The sequence below is a fragment of the Ambystoma mexicanum genome, chromosome 14, assembly GCF_040938575.1.
Source record: "Ambystoma mexicanum isolate Mex_15411 chromosome 14, UKY_AmexF1_1, whole genome shotgun sequence".
NCBI lineage: Eukaryota > Metazoa > Chordata > Amphibia > Caudata > Ambystomatidae > Ambystoma > Ambystoma mexicanum.
The window spans coordinates 95,905,104-95,930,359 of record NC_090940.1 but is presented as its reverse complement, the minus strand read 5'-3'; the positions used below and the strand labels follow the sequence as shown (position 1 = coordinate 95,930,359).

The 25,256-nt window shown below is 44.7% G+C and overlaps 1 protein-coding gene across 5 annotated transcripts in view; it reads right to left on the bottom strand.

The window, feature by feature from the left end:
* PCNX1 (pecanex 1) overlaps positions 1-25,256 on the bottom strand; it is a 1,666,514-nt gene that overhangs the window by 1,577,953 nt on the left and 63,305 nt on the right. For all 5 annotated transcript variants that reach the window (XM_069638600.1, XM_069638595.1, XM_069638598.1 and 2 more), the window contains exon 2: positions 22,134-22,342. In XM_069638600.1, the coding sequence (XP_069494701.1) occupies positions 22,134-22,342 (209 nt within the window). The remainder of the gene's footprint in view (positions 1-22,133; positions 22,343-25,256) is intronic.

The window sequence follows — 25,256 nt, the reverse complement described above, 5'->3', positions numbered from 1 at the left end:
TTATGTAGAAGAATGTTATTAGGAAATGTTGGTCATAGATGTAGCAGATTTATTTACTGAGATGGGTATCAGAGAACCATGTTAAAAAAAGGATCGATTGTGAACAATGTGTTAATATTGTTGCCGCTTTTGAAAAGATGCATTACATAGTCTCTCTAATGAGATAACTGCACACATGATTTAAAAGGACATAAGCTTGCAGAACAGAATGCCCTTGTTTGGATGACTGCTCACATGTGCTTGTGAAATAGGCCAGTGGGTTAAATTAGCCAAAAGACAGCTGTGTAGAGGCATGCTGAGATGTTGATCTCTGTCCACTTTTAGTCCATGACCTGTGGTTTGTTCTTGTCAAAGCGAGAGCGAGGGGGTAGCAAGTCCAGATGAAGGATCGTACATCATGCTGGGCTCGCTTGAAGGGAAATAAACCTCAGAATTTCCTTTGTAAAAATCTCCTGTGCCCCTGCTTTTATTTATTTAGGTTATTTGTGAACACAGGCGGGCAAGTAGTTTCCCACAATCCATCTTGAGCTCGGCATCTTCCTTCATGATTCGGGGCGACCGGAGGTACAAGGCAAGGATGCAGAGCCTCAGTTCATATGGCAGATATGGAGCAGAGTGGGGTAACTCTGCTCCCAATCATGGGGTTGCATTCTTTCAAACCTTTGGCAGCCATAATCACTGGATGAGGCACATTCAACTTTTGCAGGCACTCTTCCACTCAGGTGTGAATACAGACTTGAAACCAGACACTATACAGAAACCGGTCGTGCCTGGTTTTATTGACTGCCGACTCATTTTATAAGTAGGGCAGTATTTAACAAGGGGTTTATTCACAAAACGGATTTTTTTCAATAGGTGTGTTCCGTAATCGGAACGTCCAACATGACAGCAGCTTTCTCCAATGGCGGGGCTGGGGGGGGGGTCTTTTGTAGCGAGAAACTCTGCATTATATAGTTCTTTAATAGCATGGGTCACATGCCATGTTGGGAGCAGCGGGTCAGCAAAAAGGGTACCACGTTGACATTAAAAAGTGGCAGACGAGCGTGCGCCCACAACGATCCCCGGCGATGTCAGACTTCTTTACACGCTTCAGTGGTGGGAGGTGAAAATGCAGCTTATACATCAAGGTGTAAAGCGTCCCGATATCTTCGGGAACTGTGAGAGTTGGGGTAGTCAATGGCACCAAGGATGACAGCGTATGGCAACACCCAACGTGGATTAATCCACAAAATCCATTCATTCCGTTGGCAATGTATTATGTATTCTATCAAAAAAATATTAGAACGGTTATGCAATAGGTTATATAAAGGGCTCCATGCTGGATGGCCCAGCTTCTAAGATGGACCTGCTAGGATTCAAACGTTCACACTCTGCTGGCAGGCTGCCCCATGACCCGAGGCAAGTGCTCATCTCGCCGAGCTATTCACACAGGGCCGAGTGATGTTACTTCTAGGTCTAACAATGGGAGTACTTATGGATGTGGTGGCGCGGTTATCCTTTAGGGTTTTCTACTAGGCCACCATGGCCATGTAATCGTACTCTTTAGCCACATTTTACACCAGCAGGCCTTAAACACATGCACCTATGTAAAGCTGCATTTTTTTAAAAGCTTTATTATTATTACATTTACTGGATGTCCCTGAAAGGGATTTGGCTTCAATAAGGTCATTGGACCAATCTATGCCCAGTCCTTGGGCCACACCCACCACATAATTAGAGTTTCCAAGAATCCTCAAAGAACAATGAATGGGACCTTACCCACAACAAAAAAAAAACAAGCAGGTGCCAACCAGAGGGCACGGCTTGATTGCCATAAGATGCTCCCAGCACAGCATGCTCCATGCAGGGGGCTTCTGGGAGCTCCATGAAGATGCCACGTTCTGAGCCATCACGATGTGGGCGGCCAAGACCCCACATGGGCAGCACGACGGCTTCAGTCTAGAGAGGGAGGGGTGTGGGGGAACGGATTGGCGGATTGGGGGCCGTCTCTCATCCACTTCTCATTTGCATCTCGCCTCCTTCATACTTCCACTTGGCAGTGCAGCGTGCGTTCCCCCGAGGCCTGGCTCACTGCGAGGTCTGCTCCCTGCAGAGTTAACTTGGAAGGCTATTTATCTTTCCATCTGCATCTGCTAATCACATATTGCTGGTTGTTTACTGCTGGATGTTCGGCACACAAGGTCGTATAATTGCAGAGATGTCAAGTCCAATACATGCACTACTCGTTACTCAGTTCATGCATGCAGAGTAAAGGGTCTTTTATGCGCTGTCCGAACCGAGGAGAGAAATGGCATGAAGTGTGCGCTGGAGCACTACCCATGCACGAGTTTACACACTTGCTCTGTGCATCTTATTTATCAGAATCCTATTTATTCAAAAGGGAACTATGCGCGTTTTGCAATCATCCAGGCCGGATAAGGGCCGACGTGCGGCGGTCAGAGTTCATGCATTTTGCTGCTTGACATGAACCAAAGGCTAATTTCTCGGAATCGGTTTTTAAACCGGAGCTGGCTGTGTGTGTGCTGTAAAAGTCGTTGTGCGCCGTGCCGTGCAACAGGGCGCGTCGGCAGATGCCGGTGTGTGAAGGTCAGCGCCGACAGGGATCCCCCCATAGCAACCATCACCAGTGGCGCGTGGAAATGGAATACGCAAGGCGGGCGCGCAGGCCAGCCAAGGGAATAGTAGAACGTGTGGGCAGTTCTGGGATAAAGGGAGCAGTGTTCAGGACAACTGGACTCAACAACGGGCTACCGTCATCCCACAATGGAGCAATGAGAAAACTGCAAACATCAAAAAAAAAAAACTCCGGGAGCGCGCCACGAATGTGTCATAATATGTGCTGGGGCCTGATTATGGCTATGAGTCATATTATGGTCTGGTGATGTCACTGACATTCTAGGTGGCCTGTTGGTGTGGGGATGTCAGAGATTCTAGGTGGAGTGTTTATGGATGTTTGGAGTGCTGGGTTCTACTGGTGTCAGTTGGACCCAATGTGTTGATGGATGTCCCAGTGCTTTCTCTACTTTACATCTTAGAGAATAAACCTACATGTAAACTACTTACCTTCTGGTGTTCCTTATTGGGGAGGCAGGCGTAGCTTACCACAGAATGCCTTCCAAACGTACAATTTAAGGGTTCGATTGTGGCTGGAGGGTCAGAGGCACAGAATTGCCGTCTAGCGTCCTTCGGGACTCGGGCAATCTAAACCAAACTGCATCAATCTGTTTTGGTAGCCCTGGGCAAAGATCACACCTGCCTACATTTGAAAAAAATTAAAAAACCTGAGATGTATGCCCCCACCCATAGCCACACAAGACTCCACCCACATGCTCTGTCCACATGTCAACAAGGTAAACTATAGCTATGTGTACAAAACTGCATCACATTTAACTATGCCCTCAAAAAAGGCATTAGTGTCCTTTTTGCATTTGGAAACCTTACACTACTCCAGATAAAGGCATTTTTGCCAACATGTGCAGGCAGGTCTTCTGAGCTGCAGGCAAGGGGGCCTCCTAACGGTTTGAAATACACCTCCCCCTCCCCAAAACCATAGCGTTCCATTCCATTGGGAGACGGCCTTCCAGCCTCCAAGATGATTCGGGTAGAGGTGGGGGAGCTAGAGATTTCATGGGTATGGCCGAGCCTGGGGATCAGGGCTATCTGCACAAAACGCGTTCTCCAAACCATCTCCCTTCAGCACATATGCAAAGGGTTGCATACACAATAAGACATACATACAAATCAGTTTGACACAAAAACAAGTAAAAACACAAGTATCCACATATCAACATATTATATATATTAGAGATCATTTTCAAAAATGTTTTTATTCGATGTGGAAAGTGCAATTGCGCATTTCATAACTAAAGTGGATATAGTGCAAATAAGTGTCATGTAAATTGACAAGTTCTTGGCTAGTAGGGAAGGGTAATCTGGCAACGGCACACTAGTCTAGAGCCAATGCTCTATATACAGGCCTACTAATCATGAAGGATCATGTAGCTAATATGATTCAATGGTACAAAAACAGTCCCACCACTGCAAAAGACGCACATGTATCAAGCCATACACAACTCCAGTGGGGATCTACTAGTTTTGACAAAGGGCCATAAGGAGCCTCGTCTCAAATACAGTTTAAAGAGCATCAGGAGGGGAGCTCGGTTCTGTTCAGCCGAACAGAACTGAGCCTCCTGCTGTTCTTGTGTTTAAGCACCTCGGCCAGACCTTGCCTCCAAAATTACTTGGGCAACCAGATCATCAATAGCAGAGTCCAGCTCAAGCCCTATAGCGTCGACCAGTTTCATTGACCATTTTAACTGTGGTCATCTTCATCAGGACAAATGGTTCGGAAATGCTGGGGAATGTTCTCCACTGCACTTGACAATAAGATCAGGCTCTTCTTTTGGTTTTTAGTCCCCTTAACAATAGGAGCCGAAAAGATTTTAACACCAGCACAAGTCAGTTGAGCTATCTAGAAGCTGATATTGCACTGGTTAATAAAGACGCATACATTCCAATCCATATTGAGCCTTAGTAACTCCAGATTCATACATTAGATAATGTAGAATGTCTGGAAATTAGGTACTAGGGACTTGTATCTGGCCTTTTATATAAGTATTTGTGAATAGGGAAAGTCTCTTCACTCTATCCCTCTTAAATAGGCAGTGCTACACCCGACCTCTAGGAAGAGCTTGTCATCCAAAGTGCAGTAGTAAGTACAGGCAAACAGTGAGATGGAAAGCATTCTAGGTCTCTTGCGAAAGGAACCATGTTTTTGCCTTTTGCCTGAAAAGTTGGAAGGATGGTTTAGATTTCAGTGTTCGTGGCAGCGAGTTCCAGCGTTTAGCTGCTAGCACAGGGAAGCTACTCCCTCCTGCCCTCTGGAGTTTAAACCTAGGAACCTTTAGGCAGTGTAATTATGAAGATCTAGTTGGGCGGTTAGAGATATTACAAGAAAAATTGTCAGTCAGGTAGCTAGGCGCTAGGTTGGCAAGGCACTTATGAGTAAGTGAGATGTTTTAAGCTCGATCCTCTGGTTGACCAAAAGCCAGTGTGTATTGCGTCTTATCTCTGAGATGTGGTGAGCCCTAGGTAAGTTTAGCGCTGATCTGAGGGCATGGTTTTAAATAATGTATAACTTTAAGTTGCGCTGGTTCGTTCCCAAGTAGAGCGCGTTATAGTAATCCAATTTAGATAGAATTAAAGCTCTAGCTATCGAGATACAGTTGGTTGTTGATCAGAATGGTCTGCAAGCGTTGCACGTGTAGGCAGTAGAGGAAGCGATCACATTAGTTTATCTTGTCAGTGACAGAGAGGAGTCTAGGTATATGCCTAAAGTTTTCACGTTCTTGGATACCTTAATGTTGTAACCGTCAATGTTAAAAGAGGAGAACTGTAAAGTCTGTTCAGTCTTGTTTGGGATCCAAAGAGTAGTAAATCTGTCTGGTCATCATTGAGGTATAGACAATGCTTAGCCATCCAGGTTTGTAAAGTGTGGTTGATGTCATTTAGTACTTTGGAATCAAGGTTGTAGTCGCCAGTGATGGGAAGGAGTATTTGGGTCTCATCTGCATAGTTCGTGTAGGTGACACCCAACTTGTCCAGGTCGAAGAGAGGCTTCGTGAATACATTGTATAGCGTAGGAGACACAAGAGCCTTGAGGGACTCCACATGTCACTGGTGCTGGCTCGGCAGAAGCCGAAGGTGGAAAGACTCTCATAGATCTGTTATTTAGAAATTACTGTATTCAAGAGTTGGCCTTGTCAGAGAAGTGTGCTGCTGTCGAGAGGTGCCTGCAGAGGACTTTATGGTTTACTAAGTCAAAGGCAGCCGAAAGGTCTAGTAGTAGTAGGGGTAATTTAACATTGTCTTTTAGTATGTCCATTTGTGTCTTGCGGTCAATCAAGGCTGTTTCAGTTCCATGTCTTGGTCTAAAGCCATATTACCCAAGTCCTAGGAGATTGTTTTTTTTTTCGAGGTGATCCTGGATCTGCAGGTATGCGGCTCTGTGCAGGATTTTAAGGAGAAATGGTACTGTTGTGATTGGTCTGTAGTTCAAAGGGATGCTTGGTTCTAGATTGGGTTTTTCTAGTAGCAAAAGGACCCAAGCATCTTTCAAATTGGTAGGGACTGAACTTGTCTCGAAGGAGGCTTTAATTAGAGTGGTAATGGAAGGCGCCAATTCTTTTGCTATATCTTTAATGATGGGAGCAGGGCAGATATCTCCCTGACATCTTGAAGGTTTCAACTTTGTGATAATGTCCTCCACTTGTTTGAGAGTGGTGAGAAGTTGAACAACTCACGGGGGTTCAGCTGTGGAATTATAGGTGGGGGTTGAGATACGTAAGTGGTAGGCTAGATTTTTAGGAGTTTATTTTAGCTTGTAGCAGTGCGATTTTGGAAAATAAGGCATTCTGAATGTTGGTACACCATGTTGTGTCTGTAGCACAGGTGTCCAGTGGGGAAGATGGGGATTCTAACTCTCTTCGTATGTTGAATAGTTCTTTCGTACTAGATTTAGCTTTAATGATCTGATCGTTATAGTGTCTTCTTTAGCCTGAAGAATAGCTTCTTTGTAAGCAAGGAAAGCTGTAAGGAAGTTAATTTTGTTAGGGGCTGAAGGGGAATTCTTACATAAGGTTTCTGCATTTCTCTTGTTTTTACGTAGGGTTCAGAGATTTGGGGTAAACCAAGAGTTTAGGTGCCTACGAGGATTAGTTTTACGCATTTTTAATTGTGCAATGGTATTAATGGCATTGAGCCGGGTCTGGTTATAGATGTCTACGAGAACAGTAGGGTTTGAGCTAGTGGGGGAAAGTTCTGTGATCGGTTTAAGCAGATGGAGTAATTTCTCTGCTGTTATATTGCGGTTGTTTCTAGTGCAAGAGGTATCTGACGATTAAGATTGTCGTCATCTTTTATAGTAAAGGAGATTAGGTGGTGGTCTGACCATGCGCACAGTGTATTAGAGATGATGTTCGTGTCGCAGTTAAGGTCGACCAGCCAACCTAGAGCCCTACCTTTAATGTGTGTGGGTCTAGTTATGTGGTGCGTGAACCCCAATTCAGAAATATTAGCAATGGCTGACGCTTTATCGTCTTTGGGGTCATGAAAGCCCAGATTGAGGTCACCTAATAGTAGGATTTGCGAACTAGGTTTGTTGTTATTGGTCAGGAGTGTGGTAATGTCTTCTTGAAACGTGGTGATTGGGCCGAGTGGTCTGTATACGAGGAGCATGGTGAGTGTGCGGGATGCTGTAAAGGTAAGCTTTACAGATAGTAATTCGCCGGAAGGGAAGGCTGGGTTAGGTATGGATCTAATGCCTAGTGTTTTTGCGACAAATGCGACACCCCCGCCTTTTGATGACTGTCTAGTCGAGTGATAGTACTCATCTGGAATGGGAAGGGCAAGGGCAGGCCCTGCTGCGGCATGAAGCTAGGTCTCCGTTATGGCAAGAAAGTCCAAGTCGTTGGAGGTTGTGACATCTGCAATGTCTAATGCATGAGGAGCCAATGATCTGGCGTTTATAAAGGCCCCCTTAATCAGAATATTAGGACAGAGTTAGTTGCATTTAGTTTGGATTATGGATTCTTTGGGTGTAGATGCGTTTTTACCATGGTGCTAGTAGAGTTGATTACCTTGGGGCTAGTATTTGAGCATTTGGCAGTAGTTGGACATGAGGCACTCGTGTTGTGTTTAATATTAGATAGGGTGCCAGCTGGCTGGAGCCTAGAGCCAAGTCTGAGGTTCCTGACTTTGGTAGGTTGATTCGGTGTAGGTCTAGCGGCGTACCGGTTAATCCATTGGGCCGGTGTGAGATTATGAGAGCTGTTAGTCAAGAAGGGTGTAGAGTGACAATATAGTCTACTGTTGATAGGCAAGTGGGTAGGAATGTATAAGGAGGTATGTTGGTCGATAATGGTAGTATCCGTGGCATGGATAGGGCAATGCTATGTGTGCTCAGCGTGGTATACCAATCATAGACATCATGAAGGAAGTTGTTGCTTAGAGCTTTAAAGGCCATTGTAGGCAGGAGCAAGGAGCGGTGTATAGTTAGAAGGCACAGGGCAATTATGGTAGGCATGACAATTATTGTATAAAGACTGTTCTTAGATACTGAACAATGGTTACAACATGTCATCTAGTCATACCGATTAGGCTAAATAAGTACGGATCACAGCTGGCAGTGGCTGAGAGGTTGCCAGGCAATGAGGCCAATAGGTAACAAGGATAATGAGTGAAAGTGCCAATCTATCAATAGCATAGCCAGTGGGTTAAACATGAAACAAATCAAACTACGTTTTTGTAGACCAGATCAATTAACAAGGTCATTTGCATAGAGAGTCAATATATAGGCCACAAGTATGCAAGTGTCAGCGTAGCAGCAGTAACCGACAGTGCCTACATATTTACTGTGGACTGGATTGCATAAATAGTGAGGAATGTCACAATTACACTTTAGTATGCAGACATATAGGAGGGCACAGGCAGTTTGCAGATGGCGTTAACGTAGCGCCTGTTATCTTAGGGTTTAGGCCAAAAGCATTTTATACGGCAGCTGTGGTTGACGGCACAATAATGGATACAATAATGAGCAAGAGGCCGGGACGGGGGACAGTACTGTGGTGGCTGTGGGGAGTGAACAAGTCACAGAAGGGGACAGCAGGGTGCTGGCAGAGGGTGTTTAACCCTGTAAAAATCCAGAGTAGGGACGCAGTACTTGAGTTGCAGCTCTGCAATATGAAGCTGTAGCAGAGGTGGGTCAGAGAATACAGCAATGGTAATTAAATGGTGTTTAAAGGCAAGGGTATTCCGTAGATTGACAAGTTTACCCAATACAGACAGAGCATGGACTGGAGCTGGATCGGGCAGCGTGACGCGGGCCTCAGCGCTGTTAGACCCGGACTGGCACAGACAGGAAATGGCCTCGAGTCGAGGGCCTTTGACAGTAGGGCCGGCTATCGCCTTCTGGTGAAGTCGGTCCGGTAAAGTAATTAGTTGCAGCCTATGGGAGCGCTCGGCTGTAGCCATTGCCTAGCAACGTGCAAACAAGTAAACGGTGGCCATTTCCAAACGGCCTTCTCGAACTGTTCCACATTGAGCGAAGGTATGGTTGCAGAAACTGTTCCACAGCGCATAAGGCTCCAACAGTATTATGAGATTGCCACTCAAATTTAAGCATACTAATAGCAAACTGTTCCTGGTAGGAGTGGGAATCAATGTGGCGCCACATGGGGAGGCGATGAGTTGGGATACTGTTGATCTCTTAGCTCTAATCATGTTCTACTAATTTTCTCCAATCATGCTCACTCCAAAGTCTCACTTCCTGGGCCCCCTCCCTCGGTCGCTTTCTTCACTGACATCGGAGCCTCATCACCCGCTCCCTTTGCAGCACGATGCACACCTGGAGGCTGTGCTTGGGGATCTGCGTCCTGCACTGAGGTAAGGCACCTACCTTACCATTGTGCAGCGCCTACCCACCTTGTCTGCAATATTGAAGAAAAAAAAAAGAAAATCAGGGAGGAAAAAAAAAACACCAAATTTGATTTTTTTAATGGGTTTAAAAAGCCCATTCCCATCTCCACCAAGATTTCTGCTAGGCCACATTGCCTCCCGGCCAGAGGTCCTCCCTGGGGCCCTTGGGGGGATTTTTCTCCCTTCCTGTGGGCCGGCCCGTGGAACTACAAGATGGCCGCCTCCCCTCTCCAGGAGGTTGTGCCCAGGTGGTGAGCTGCTCATTGGCGGTTTCTTCTGACTAAGCAGCCTATTGCGGACCGGCAGGCTTTAGTCTGCCCCCTCTGGTCCCCCGTGATGTCCGTGTGCCCCCCCCCCTCCAACCCTTGGATTCCCTGTGTGCCCCCCCTGGTCCCCTGTGATGTCATGCCCCCACCTCTGGTCCCCATAATGAGTCTGTGCCCTCAACCCCCTCTGCTCTGCTCCCCCGTGATGTTTTTGTGCCCCCCAACCGCCAGCTGGACCCCCATGAAGTCTGAGCCCCCCAAACCTCTCTAGTCCCCCCCCCGCACCCCACTCCCATACATTGCAGGATTTGTCTTGATTCACTAAGGGTTCACCATCAACGACCTAACGCTTGGATTTGGCTTTTGGACACATTGACTCTTGGTGCTTAACCCCCCTCAACTCTCATGCTGTACCTCCCCTGGATCTCGTACTCTGTTGCCCCTGAATCATGCTCTGCCCATCGTCACCGTGAATCCTTGCCTACATTTTCTGTTCCCTTGCAATATTGTGTTTTACTGACCTCTGCAACTGTATTTGCTCACCCCTCTGCTTCTCTGTTCTTTTTCACAATCTTATTCTGTTCTCTTCTCCTCTCCCCCCTTCCTTACTTTTCTCCTTGTACTTACTCTATCAGAATTGTCCCTGGCCCTAGTATGACAGTAACAAGTGTTCCTCTCCTTCCTTACTTGTCCCCCCTCCCTCTCCAGCAGTTTCTGAAATGTCGTCAGGCCTACTACAATAGTCGCTTGTTTTGTTCCTCTCCCGCCTTTCTCCTCCCTGCACCTCTTGTAACTCTCGGCTCTATCAGAAATGTCATCATGCCTATGACGGTAGTTGCCTGCCTGTTCCCATTTCCTTCCTAAGTGTGTACACCATCTGAAACGTCGCCAGGCAGAGTACGATAGTTAATTTCACATTCTTCTTGTTCATGACATGTAAGAATGTTGTTTCCCCCTTGTTCCCTTCCTTGCTGTGGAGCGCTTTGAAACACATTGTGTATAGGCGCTATATAAACATTCATATCAAACTATTATAAGATATGTTCACTCTAAGGAAATAATGCAGCATAGCCAATTAATTTCTTGGGAACGGTGGAACATACATACAAGCTGTAACTGTCTAATGCCTTTACCATTGTATTCGGAATATACAACCAAAGTTCACTGTATGCACCGATGTCAACTCTTATCAACAAGTTCCAGTCCTCTGTTCTGTTTTATGTGTGTTCGCCCAGCTGTAATAAACACCGTTTCTTGCCCAGTGTGTGCTCCTTTTTGGAGTACGAGTTTCATATGGTGAGAACAGATGACTCTTCCACCTGCATCCCCCCCCCCCCCCCGCGTACAGAGATGTCAGAAATAACAGACAGCTAATACACATGAACTTGCAATGTTTTAGATCTGATTGAACTCATAATTCACGCTATGAAATCCAGGGAAAACAAATTGTGGCTCAGCATCTGCCTCTGTAGAAGCGCATACACGAAGAGCACTCGCATATCGAATCTTCAGGCATGCATCATTAATTCTAACTAGGATTATACACTTTTGTCCTTCACTGCAGTTTATAGAATATGTGGGACGATTTTGCTTTTATTTTGGCCGATCATGGTCTGATTTTTCTGACAGCCGACGTGTTAGGTTTACAGCAGAAAACCCTTAAGTCAGCCCTACATGTAAGGAGTGTACCGGCTACTTTTACTCCCCAAAAATAAAAATAGGGCATAAAAGTACTCCCAACAAAACATTGGAAATGTGCACATAGGGCCTTGTGCCCTTGCTTTCACTCACCCAGCTATATGGATAGGTTTGGACCAGTAGTGCACTTAGTACCAAAGGAAGAAACTATTATAACTGACTGATCGGAAGACGTAAACGTGCATCTCTTAATTTGTATGAATAACTAGGTGCAAAGAAAATTACAAAAACACTGTTTTCTCGTTAAAACATTTTTACTCGCTCATAAAATACTCCTGTTGGGAATACATTTTTACTCCCTAAAAATCTTTTTAATCCAAACTTAAAAAAAAAAAAAATAGTGAGTAAAATACTAGACTTCCACATTTTATCTGGAGCACTGCAAGCGGTTCTTTACTAAATATTTCAAAATAGTGTTTCAGGGGATGTCCATGATAAGATCGAATAGAGAAATTACTGCATCCTTTTTCTATTAATGCGGGGGAGACCACCCCCCACCCGCACCCCAACTATTACCATAACCCACAGCTATATTTTAGAAAAACTTCCCAAATTATCGATTAAAAAAAAAAAAAAACAAAAAAAAAAACAGTCAAAAGATGCTGTCAGTTCTCCGTTCGTTTTCATTTCGATAATTTCTATGCATACCTGTTTCAGGGGGTATCGGTGGGAGTCCAGTAGTTTTCACTCAATTAGAGTTTATGCATATATTCTAATGTTTGGTAAAACAATTGGGGTCCCAATCGAAAAGGTGTTAGATCTACTTCAAGTGGAATAGTTTGATGAACAGGCTAACCTTCAGCCAGTTTCTCCAAGGAAGGAAAATGTAGAGTCTGTGGGCCCAGCATAAAGTAAAACATTAAAAAAATAAAAATAAAAACAGGCGGAGTCCGTGGGGGTTAAAATATTTGAAGAAAGAAAAGTGGAAAAATCAGTGGCAAGGTAGCTGTAGATCTGGAGAGAAGGATAACTCTGGGGTAACGCATTTGTCTTGGAAGCAAAACAACAGCGCAACACAAAGCTTGAATCCCGATCCCACGCTTAGAAACCACTCCTGGTACTTAGCGCATTATAAATGAGAAATTATATTTATTATTAATTAAATAATCCCATAATTGGGGGTTTATAATCAGATTTGTCAAGCACCATGGTGCATTTGAGATTCTTCTACCAATTCAATGACAAATTATATACTGTGGCAGGTCACCACCAATGACATCACAAATATTTATGAACATCTTCCATGCTTTCTGTCAGCATTGGACATTTCTCCCATGGAGTCTACATGGAGCAAAAAAACCTCCCTCAATGTCACTCTCCCTCCGAAAATTCCGGACAAGCTCACGCCCACAGATATCACCCGCTTCAAGTTCTCCAAAGTCAACACACTTGAAGTTGAAAAAAGCATCCTGTCCTTGAAACCATCCAATTGCCAGGGAGACCTGTGCCCAGCACAGCTTATGAAAGACGCTGCCCGTGACTTCTCCCCTTTCATTACAAAACTGATCAACGCCTCCTTCGCCACTGGCTCCATCCCCACCAATTTAAAACAATCTTGGGTACGTCCACTACTGAAAAAACCTACACTTGACTCAGCAACACCCACAAATTACCGACCCATAACAACCGTTCCCTTCCTACTAAAAATCTTGGACAAGGTTGCCTATGTACAAATACAGAAGCACTTGGAAGATAGATCACCACCTCTTAGGATCCAGACAATCAGGGTTCGGGCCTCAACACGGGACTGAAACCGCACTCATTGACTTAAAAGCCCAGATCGACACGCTCAGACATGGGACAAGCTGCCCTACTCCTCCTCCTCGACTTATCTGCAGCTTTCGATTTGGTCGATCACTCTGTCCCATGTACACACCTCCACTCTTCAGCGCACTTCTCTACTGAGGCCATCACCTGGATCACATCATTCCTTAATGGCAGAACCATGAGGGTCTTCTCTCCCACTAATGCAGCAGACCCTGTACCGATCACCTGTGGGGTACCACAAGGCTCCTCTGACTCCCCCACAATGTATAGCATATTTACCAAGCCCCTTTTCGATAATTTGGATCATCACGGTATCACCTACACCAACTATGCAGATGATACCCAGATCCTCCTCCTGCTTTCTGGAGATTATGGAAAGGATTTAGCCTTGCTAAAAAGGGTATAGATCATCATCCAGGCATGGATGGCCACTCATGGACTATGCCTGAATGATAAAACAGAGCTCATCATCCTAGGTACCACGTCCAGCCTAAGGAAACTGGGCCCGGCCTACAATTCTTTTATATGATTGACGGGAACAACATCACAGTTGGACAGGAGGTCAAAACATTGGGATTCTACTTGGATTCCAACTTTTCCTTCAAAAGACAAGTGAGCTCCCTAGCATCCTCCACGGCATACACATGCAAATTAATCCGAGCAGCCAAATCATTTCTGTCAGACACTAGTTGCCTTACACTCGCTAGAGCCCTCATACTGTCCCGCCTCGACTACTGCAACGCCCTCTACCTGGGATCGTCCAAGGCCACCACCAGCAAGATACAAACCCTCCAGAACAACGCTCTCAGAGCAGCCTTGGGCATCTCTAGAAGAGAACATATCACAGTAATCAGCCAACAGAACAACTGGCTCTCCACTAAAGATAAAATTATTTTAAAAACAGCATCACTCACCCACAAATCTCTTGACAATGCTGCCCCAACATACCTGATCAATAGATTCCACAGACAATCCTCTCTAAGATCCGTTAGAACAGCATATAAAGACTGCCTATCCGTCCCCAACTACAAACGTGCCACCATAGGAGGAAACAGCTTCCCGGTGAAAGCAGCCAAACTGTGGAACTCCTTGCCTCCAAACCTCAGAATGGACTTGCCCTACCAGAACTTCCGTTCCAAGGTAGTCTCATGGCTGCAATCGGAGGCCCACTAGGATTCCTAAATGCCACGCTACCTGCACACACTAACCACGTGTGCCTACCTGTTTACATGTATATAATTCCTATCTGACTCACTGCTGCTTTGTATATAACATTGGTTTACCTCATTGTCTGTATGTATATTTTATGATGACTGCAACTAAGCTTCAAAAAGTCTTGTAAATGCTGCGCCCTGATACCCTTGGGTACTCTCGCGCATTATAATAAACATAAAACATAACATCTTTGACCTTCTCCAGATTCTGTTCTGGGCAAACCTCTGGCAGAATAGAGGTTTCTCTCAGGCATAGATTCTGAACTAAGCAACACAGCAACATCCTAGATCATATTCGGCTTGCCCAAGAACAACCTTGGTTTTCTGCTCCAACCCTTTTTCTTAGCTTGACAGACCCAGACATCTGGCCATAGACCGGGACAACAGACTCCATGGAGCTTTATTTTCTCCTCTGGTCAAGGCCCTTCATCACATTACTGAATGTGGTTATGTTGCCCATCAGCATCATAAAATATTCCTGAATTTGCCCAATCTTCATTTTTCGTATTGAATAATTTTTTTAAGGAAATATTCAATTACATCACAGCAACAAGCATGTACATTTCATTGTAAGTATCCCTTTGACTATCTCAAAGAACCGTATCTCCCACTGCCCCCTCGAATTTTGGAAAATGTTGTCCACCCTACCAATAAGGGCTATACTAACCACATTTACTCCCTAAAAACAGGCACATTCGATCAAAAAAAGTGAAAAGAACAGCCCAGCAAAAACTAGGAATCAGAGAGGAGACCGTCTCCTGTGCTCAACCACACCACCGTGGATGTCTTTGGATCAATGGCCCCAGTGAAGGAGAACCCATGTTACTGTGTGATCTGAAGAGGAACTTTAAGGTACACATATATCTGAATTTGCAGTAATGACTAGGTTTCAGTACTAGGGATTAATAAAATCTGGTTTATATTTCAACTATATTTTACTCAGCTAAAAAAAATACACCAACCATAGGAAGATCTGGTAACCGCAGTGACAAAACCAAGGGAGATCCAAAGCAGTTTGTGCAAGCAAAATCCAGGCTCACAACCACAAAAACAGAGGGAGAATTTAAGTAGCTGATAAAGAAGAAAGCTGGTCCAGAAAACAGCAAACAGGAAGTTCCACTCTCATGTTAGTGCGCTGTTAGCTATCAGAACATTATGGCGTCTGCACAGGCGTACCGTCCCACATACGACCCTGGAAATGTAGTAGGGCCCAACAGAGGGCAGATATGCCACAGAACCTGCCAGGTCCGCTGCCTGGGTTGGAGCGGGCACCGAAGCCTGACATTGGCACTTCTCAAGGTAGTGGGAGGAGTCCGAACTGTGAGGCGGACAACTTTGTGAAGGGTATTCAAAAGATGCCATTTTATTAAATTAAAAGGTTGGATAAACTCCTCACTATCCCTACTCTGAGGATTTCACTGCCTAACAAACTAAAGGAAACCCCTTAAAGGATATTGGTCCCTCGCACTTATACATACAGTAACTCAGGAAGGTAATGCACAGCAATTAAAAAAAAAGGTAGCAAAACGTTAGAATCACAATTAAATTCACAATAGAAGAACAGTCTCTCCTTAAAATCTGGGTGAATTCACCTGCCCCAGATTCAAGCCGGACTTGCTCCACAGGTACAAAAAAAAAAAAACACAAAACATTGTACCTTCAACTTGACAACAGAAAGTTCCAAAACTCGAGTGTTTTTCCTCTTGCAATAGTTAGATTCAAACTTGTCTTCTTCACATAAAGAATAGTTCCCTTAGTTCATTAGCAGCAACATAAATTGTCTTGGTCAGGATGCTTTGCCGCAACTTATTTATGAAGATATGCATACCACTTCTGCAGCAGTTTTATACAGTTCTTTCTTCAGCAAAGAAAGTGTCACAAGTTATCAACACTACTTCACAGCAGTTCATCAACTTCTACCTCGTTTACTCCCATGCCAGGCCTATTTCAAAAGTTCACTGATCAGGTATACTCTTTGCCCGAACAATAATTCACAAACAGGTGCCACTGTGGTAAAGTTGAACTTCCAACAGCGTTGCAGTGTTCATTAATTTACACATCAGACTTTAACCAATGCTTCAGAGAAAGCCAGATTCACAATGGTGTTCTTTAGTATTCTTTCACACTTTTCAACACCTCTGCAAATTATGCTCCTATCTTTATGAATAACCCTTTCCAGAAGGGCAGGCTTCTTGCCACTCTTGTTTCCCCACTGCGTTATCAAACAAACACTGACAAGGATATGGTTTAATTCTGCTTCTTCCTTGGCTTTGGCAATGTGGGTTTACACCAGCTGTTATATTCTTCTTCAAAAATTGACAATATACTTTACAACCATTGGAACTTCCATTAGTCCCCTCCTGCCTTTGGCAATATCTGTTGGTTCTAAATTGCTGCAATCTTGCTTTATTTTGGCTTGGGCAATGGTTGTCTGCATTAGGTTTTAACAGTATTACCCCATCTTGTCGCTGGGCTCTCAAACTAATGCTCAAAGATAGTCATTTGGCTTTCAAAAATATTGTTGTCTCTGGTTTCTTATAGTTCGGTAGTCTAAATTGCCTTTGTTTTCACTTTCACGCAAGTGTTTTCTACTCTGGAAATGCCTGCATCGAGCATGTGAGCAGTCTCGAAGCACTCCAGGGTCACTATCTGCTCGTCAACTCACCGGGTAAGGCGTGCGTGTCATATTCCCTCATTGCTCACAAGTACTCTGTTACAGTGTCCCCTCGCGACCGGGCAAGCTGCAACTTTAGGTTCACGCCACTTGGAACTTCCTTCGCTCCGGAGGCTCTCTGGAGCTCGCCAGCCACCAGAGACCACCTCATGAGGAATATAGCTTGCCACAATTTCGCTTCCGGATGTGCAGCATCTGCAAAACCGGCCTTCAAAAGGGTAAGCTTCCCTCTTTCATGCTTCCAGCTGCGCGACCGCTGCAATTAAGGCAGCTGCAGGCAAACACCCTCTCAGGACTGGCTACTGTTCTCTGCGCAACACTGGTCCCGACATCATTTCCCTCCTCCAGGTTCTGCTGCTTCTGCTCTGCCTGCTCACCAATGCACTGCACCTGAGGGGGCCTTTTAAGCATCAGTCTCTGTAAGGTGTGGATCATTAACAAGCAGACCACTCCTGCAGTTTTGTTCCTCTTTAGCACTCTTCTTCGTCCCAGTACATGGGGACTTGAAGTACCAAAAGACGAAGTCCGTTTTTCGCACTTGAGTTTCGATCTCAAACTCATTTCTATTCCCTTTGAAGGAATATCATAGGGATCCATCACAAGACTGGATTGAATAGAGGAATAAAGTTCTTTAGAGGCTGAATTGTTATTTACAGACATTCCTTTCACTGCAACTTTGGGAGTTAGGGGAGCTTCTAGCTTTATAAGTTTCCAGGTTTTAAAAAAAGGATCTTATTTCTCTCTCAATGCCTAAGGATGTTTGATTGTTTTTACCCACATTAAACTTGTTGAACAGGAACATTGTTATGACAACAAGCCATTACATACGTGTCATTGAGGATATGTCCTCCTTAAAGGAAGGCAAATACTGTGTCTCGCCACCATGGAGTCCTCTCATTACCCTAGGCCCCTTCTCCTCCCAGGTGATCCGCCCGCACAACACCAACCCCAAGATCTGGATCAGAAAGCACCTGCTATTACCTGGCCACCTGGGAGGAGACTTTAGGCAGGGGTTAAGGGACTAGTCTGTAGGATTCATCACAGTAGTTGGAGGGCCTTGTACAGGGTGCACTGTTCGTATCAAAGTATCATCCAGCACTGGTTTAGGTTTGTGAAAGGTTTCACACAACAAGTCAAATATTAGATCATAGCTCTAGGGCTACAATGGTGGTAAATAGGGAGCAATTTGGATACTTTGGGATGCTCAAGGGTACAAGACTTCACACTATTTGACATTTCTATAGGGCTTCAGGCTCTATTATTGGCCATCTATTATATGGTTGGTGGTGAGGTGATCCAGACAATATTCTGTTAGTCTTTAACAGAAGGTAGGCTCCCATAGAATTTGTGCCGCTCTTTCTGGACACAAGGTGTGGAAAGTCAGACATAGGAGGAGACAGACAAGAGAACATGTTTTGTTCAGATAGTTTCCGAAAAAAACCTCTTCTAATACCCATCTCTATGATGGATTCCCCTATAATAGAAAACAACTAACTCTGTGCTCGCTAGGATCTCTCACAAATAAACGGTGTCCTCCATCCAAATCCATGGTAACCTATCTGCCCTAACAGCAGGTCGAGGAAGAGATATAACCTAAGCGTCAACTTCACATAGGATTACTCCCCCTTTGCGGTGTCTGGTTTTCTGAAATCCGACCCCCCCCCCAGACCAAAGAGTTCCGTTCCAGCTCTTGATTTCGTAGAGTGCTTCCAACAAAACGTCTCAACTGTTCTTTTGGTTCAGATAATGGCCTCGCCCGATAGTCCAAACAGACTCTGGCTTATACCTTCTCCTGGGATGTGTCCTCTTGACCTGGATGTCTGCAATAGCAGCAAAAACAAAGTTCACTCATCGTTCCTCCTGGGTGGTTCAGAGTCTTAGTCTATTGTAGGCTCCAAGTCTGTTCCGCTACATCTGATTTCTCCCTGCTTTCACCCCCTTGTGAGGTACTCAGTTTCTCAGCCACGGGTGGTCTATAGGACTTCTCAGCCCTCCTGTGGTCATTATTTTTCTCCTCCCCCTCCTGGGGTATTTGTATTCTCAACCCAGACTGGGTTACGGGCCTGCTCAGCCCTGCTTGGTTTGTTACTTCGCTCACCCCCTCCTGGGGTATTTTGGTCGTTAGCCAACTGAGGGCTCTGGGCCTGCTCAGCCTGGTTTGTCCGTTTGCTTCGCTCACCGCCTAGCAGGGTATTCAAAATTCTCAGGCCTGCGTTGGGTTCGGGCTTCTTTAGCCCAGCTTGTTCTATGGCTTCCATCACCCCCTCACCCAGGGTATTCAGGTTGTAAGCCCTGTGTGGGCTATGAGCCAGCGCTGCCCAATTTGGTTCCTTGGTTCCCTCTCCCCCTCCTGGGGTATTCGTATTCTCAGCCCAGCGTGGGCTCAGTTGCAGCCTCGCCACCCTCCAGCTGCTCCTAGAATGCTGCTGCATACCTGCTCTACAGTCGCTCTGCTCTGTAGTGGAGGCAAACTCTCTGGCCCATGCAGATCCTAGTCCTTGTCTTTACTTTGGTCCACATGGTCGGCTGTTCTGAGTTGCTTCTTCCTTTGTCTGGGCTTCGCAGGACAAGACCATGCGCATGCCCCGTTTCTATTGGTTCTGCTTCCTTCCTCAGCGGTCTGTTGGGGTCTCCACCTTTGTTGATGCAGCAGCGCTCTACAGCTGCCTTAGGTCTCCACCAAACCATGCCAGCTTTGTGGCTCTTAACTCCTCCTGTGTGGGAGCAACTCCCTCCTCTGAATCTGCGCGTGCTGGTGTTTATCGCTCTCCAGCCGATTCCCTAATTCTTGGTTGCCATCAGGCTATATTTAGGTTCCTGTCTTGACTGGAAGAGAAGATTCCATTGGCCATGGTCTTCATCAATAGGCAAAAACAAATAGGTCAGAAACCAAGCCATCTACTTTAAAGGGGCTTTGTACCAGATGGTCATGTTCAATTTCCATATAGCCAACCAACATTGGGGGAGTTTGAAGTGAAGGAAAGTGGGATGAAACCCTATCCTGTGCATTCCTGGTCCACGGAGAGGAGGGGATTATTTAATCAACCCCAATGGCTTCCCGCTTGCCCTGACCTCTAGAGGGGATGTTGCGTAGCGGGCACGCCTCCCTACTCCCAAAGTGAGCGACTTCCCCCTTGGGGGGGGGGGAGGGACAAATTCCCTGAATTCTTCACAAAAGTCCATTATCTAGTGAAAGCACATGCATTGGGACATATTGGGCTTCGTATCCTTTGAGCCACAAAATATGATGCAATATCTGGGGTCACTTTTAGACATGACTGGGCTAGTTTTCACAAGATGTTTCCAGAGGATTTTTTCTTAACACCAAGAAGAACCTTATGAAAAGAGTGCTCTTTAGACAACAAATGAAATCCAAACTGTATGAGAACATTTGGGTGAGGTTCCTAGATTTTCTGTGATGTGTGTTTTATTGTCCTTAATTTGAAAGTGTTGGGACGGGGTAGGTTGGGGGTGAAGTGTGCCAATTTATTTAGTGCATACATCTGTATAATACATACTAAAGAAGAACCACCCAAGAGCCCGTTTTAATCCATTTGTTTTGAGAATATTTGGGAGGGACAATGGTGTGAAGAGAGATCCATGGTAGATTTGGGTTGCTGATCTCGGCCTAAGATGTTAAGAAGTTGCAGAGTTCCATTTAGTCATTGATCATGGCAAGATGTCAGATTTGGAATACTTCAGTGACAAGCTCGGGTGGTGGGATGGCCCTTACAGAATTTTTTTATTGTATTTGTGAGGTGATTTTGCTAGGTAAACCGCATATTTTAGGAAAGAGCTAACAAGTGGCCTCCTGTCATGCAGGACTTGTTGAACCAGTTCTGCCTTTCCCCCATTGCATGCTGGGACTTATTGCTTGATTTTTCACAATTGCTTTTCTGGATAAATTGGCCATATCACTGAGGGAGGGATTCTTCATGGTTAATTGGACGCTTGTCCGAAAATAATGACTTCAAGCAATTGGATGGGGTGAAAGAAAAGATCGGACTAGCAAATTATTATTTTATTAAGTGCCTCGGGAAGCAGATTTGGCCATCGAAGTGGTCGACTTCTGATGGGCAATTAATAAACACTGCTTCTAAATCTCCAATTCAACCTGTGGCTGCCCACATTATATAAATGTTTTAAGACCACATTCAGGACAGAGGAGCTGGCTGAAATGAAGCATCGATGGGGACAAAAATCAGGGAGAACAATTTTGGTTTCATTTTGGTTCAAATTGGACTTGAATACAGAGGGTCTTTGCACCAACCGCTCATTTCTGTGCATCGTATGATTTTTAGCTAACATTGAGAGGATCAATAAGTTCACACCATTGGAAAGACCAGTCTCAAACATGATTGCAAGGATGCCAACTTATTCCACCCATAAGGCTTTACCTTTGATGGTCTAATATTGGCAAAGGATCATCTTTTTGATGGCATCAGATATCCAGCTACACATACCATTGATTATTCTCTAAGTGATAAATAAACTATGCTCCCAGAGGCAAACAGTTTCTGCTATTCCAACGACAACTGCAAATCATGAGACACTGGTTGAAGTGACATTTCCCGCTGTTGTGCAATACTTCAGCATTGATGCAATTGGATATGGTTGCTGCATGGATAAAAGGATTTGAGCAAAATAGGTGTAGGTTTGGTACTCAGTGATACAATTTGAGGGTAAGACAGGCATAGCGCTCAGGTAGTGCGCATGGTTTAGTGAAGATTAAGGCACGATGTGTGTGCAGATTGGTTTTGCTCCAAGTTTATGCACTGGTTCCTAGGTTTCCTAAACAGCCCTGGGATTTTTTTTGTACAAGATGAAGTACATTACTAGAGGGCCTCACAGTCTTCAAGATGCCTTAATTTGAAAAGAGTACACATTTTTGTAAAAGAAAGGCAGGAATTACATTTCTGATGTGGTACAATCAGAGGTTTTAGCATGCGTAAAACAGTTATTTTACCCCACAACCACTTTTCTCCAAGCCCATCTAAACATATTGACAAAGATCTTGCAAGGGATAATCGGTCATCTCACCTCGGCCCATTGCTGTCCTCTCGCCTAGTTGACCCATCGCTTCGCTCTGTTTTGGCCCCACCCTCTGCAAGTTGACTGCTGCTCAGCAAAACAATTTCCCCTTCATCCAGGGCCGCGTGCAAGCGGTAATTCACCATCTTCAGAACGATGAAGACAGCAGCCACCACAGGACAGTAGACCGCTACGATCACCATTGACGATGGCAGAGCCTTAAAAAGAAAATGGGATAAGAAAGTAAGGTAAATAAATTGAACAAAGTCCACTTTAAGTACAGTGCTAAGAGGGCACACAACCAAGCCTTTTTAATGTAATGCGAGCATCTCATACAGCAAAATGCAAGGTTTCCTAGCACTTGGACTTTAGCATCAGAATCAGTCGGCACCTTGATGAAATCTTGACATAAGACAAAGAAGACATTCACTCATATCAAATTGCGTCTCCAAATGCATGCATTACATATACAAAAATGTTAAGGACAGTCCAGTGTGTGCACTCTGTGTAGCCTGTGACAGGATTAGCCAACTTCTTTTGACTGCATGAGGTACTATTGTCAAGTCACCAAGATGATGGCATCTGAATATTTTCTGCTCATTGCATTCCCAAATGAAATATTTTGCTACTATTGTGCAAGTTAATTACTCGCAATGCATCAAGAAGAAAAAGATTGGAATCGATGCATGTCCTCTTTAAAGGGCATATGTTCCCTCATGTCAATTTTCAGTCATGTCAAAGTACTGCTGAACATACAGAAGAGACCTTAACAAATTGGCCAAACATTTAATTTGAATCAGGCTATTTCATAATTCGTAACACTCAAAAACCTTGGGAACAAATACAAAATTAGTCAGTCAATGTCACTATAAAACAAGATCTAAAAAAAAAAAAAAAAAGAAATCACACTGAATTCATTATAAATGTAGTTTCTCCAACCCACGGAAGCCATTTTTTGTCAGGTACCCTTCTTCCAAAGAATATTGTTAAATTGTCTTGGTTACATCTTGATTACATATTTTACAAGCAAAGAAAGTAAAACGAATACGAACAGGTTCCCAGTCCTTAGCAAAATTGAATGGGTGCGTTATAAAGAACACTATTTCTGTGCCAACACGCAGTTCACTCTCAAAATCTCAGTGTGATGGAGCACCAGAACATCCAGGATAGACTGTAGCTCTATGACTAACTATTAAAAGGTCACTAGGTTGAGATGTTGAAGGCTCTAAAAAGAAACGAAAGAGGGAATAACTGATTAAAATCGGGGTGGGAAACAAAAACAAAAAAAGTTGCAAAGTCTACTTTATAGGACCTTGCTTCTTCGGTTCAATCACCATCTAAAAAGATGTGCAATCCAGCACACTTCTTGGTTTCTTTGGTTACTTGGGTTCTATAAACTAAGCCACTGGGCTGTGAATCGCCTTATTCAGCTCCATCTTGCCAAAAACCCTTACCAGCAAATATTTATTTTGTCCCTTTTGGCATAAGGGATACCTTATAAGGAGTACCTTCATCCTCCAATCGGGGTACTACTAACCTCTTACAATCAATTATTCTCCCCTTATAGTTGATATGCTGAGGTTATTACCTAAGAGCCAGGGGTCCACCTTCCGCTCTTGTACATTGAAAAGGCTTTTGTTCTCCTTTGTGGGCTGAATCCTGTCAGGATATGACATACAGAGATGCTGTATATGTCAAAGCTTGCAAGAAAGTGCCCTCCTTGCTCTCTCACTTTTCTCACCATATGTAGGTTTATTTCTCCATTTCCTTCCTGGGGTGTTGGTTTTTCCCATCAGTTGAGTCAGAGCCTTCAGACAGCTCTGATGCATCTCTATTGTTTGGTTTCTCCACATTATATGCCCCGTATTTGCACCAACGTTGCTGTGCATGTACTTTATTTAAACACTTAGCCTACCTTGCTGCATCTCTTACCTAATATTTAACGATAAGTGTTTCCTTTGCTATTGCCACGTCACTTCACCACGTGATATCAGGCACATATCTGCTGGGGGGAGCAAATGCGCAGCAGATGTGCAGGACTGGTTACGAATGCAGCGTGCCAAAGGTGCCCGCAAGCCAAGCACGTCTGTGGGCTCCGGGATGCGGACGTGCTGCAGGGCCAGGACTCTAGGTCTAAGCCGATTCCGGCTGATATATGGCAAAGGAAGCGGGGGGCGTTAATGGAACTCGCACCATCGAATATCAAGTTTCCCATTGGCTTTGTACATGGAGGGATGTATCCTACACCCCCCTGCTATGCCAGCCCATGATATTCTTAAACATTCTTTGTTAAATGCTTGCTCTATGGTGGCACATTGCTGAATTTCGTGATCTTGGACATGAACCGGACCATGATTTTGTGGTGTATTACATAGATGTGGCTAGGAGATACCTACAGTCCTGCAGTGGTTCAACTGCACCCAGTGGCTTTCAGCATACCACGTATTGACCGGGATGCTGTACACAGGTGGTGGGGGATGCTAGTGTATTCAACTCTAGGTTTATGGGTACTGTATTAGCTTTATGTTTTAATTTTAAAATGGAGACACTTCATACAGCCCCTTTCTTGCTCCTAACTCGTCTATGCAGGTTTTACTTATTTATCGTCCTCCTGGGCTTGATCCGAAGTTCTACGAATCGGTTGTTGAGTTTGTCTCTGATCTTCAGTTCCATTATGCTAACCTTTTGGTATTCGGTGACTTTAATTTTCAACCTAATGACCATGCTGACATGGTGGCTAAGCACCATCTCGGCCATGACGGACCTTGCCCTCCCTCAGCTGGTTGCTGGCTCTACCAATAGGTTAGGCAACACGTTGGATTTGATTTTCGTTTGAGTTTTTTTATTAGTGTCTCCCCCCCACCCGCCTAATCTTTTTTGATCCCTTTTGAATGGAAATTCCCCCGACAGCTCCAGTTAAAACAGTCTTACCTGCAGCTTGCCGTAATTGGCACACTATCTGCAAAGTCAACACTGTAGTTCAGTTAAATCGCTTCGTTTAAAGGCTATCCCACTCTGGATCTAGACTATCTCGCAGGTGTGCCTTTGCACTGCTGATGCTTTTGCCCCACTTAAAATGATAAAACCCAGGCGTTGTTGCTCTTAACCATAGCTCAATGAACAGCTTCGAGC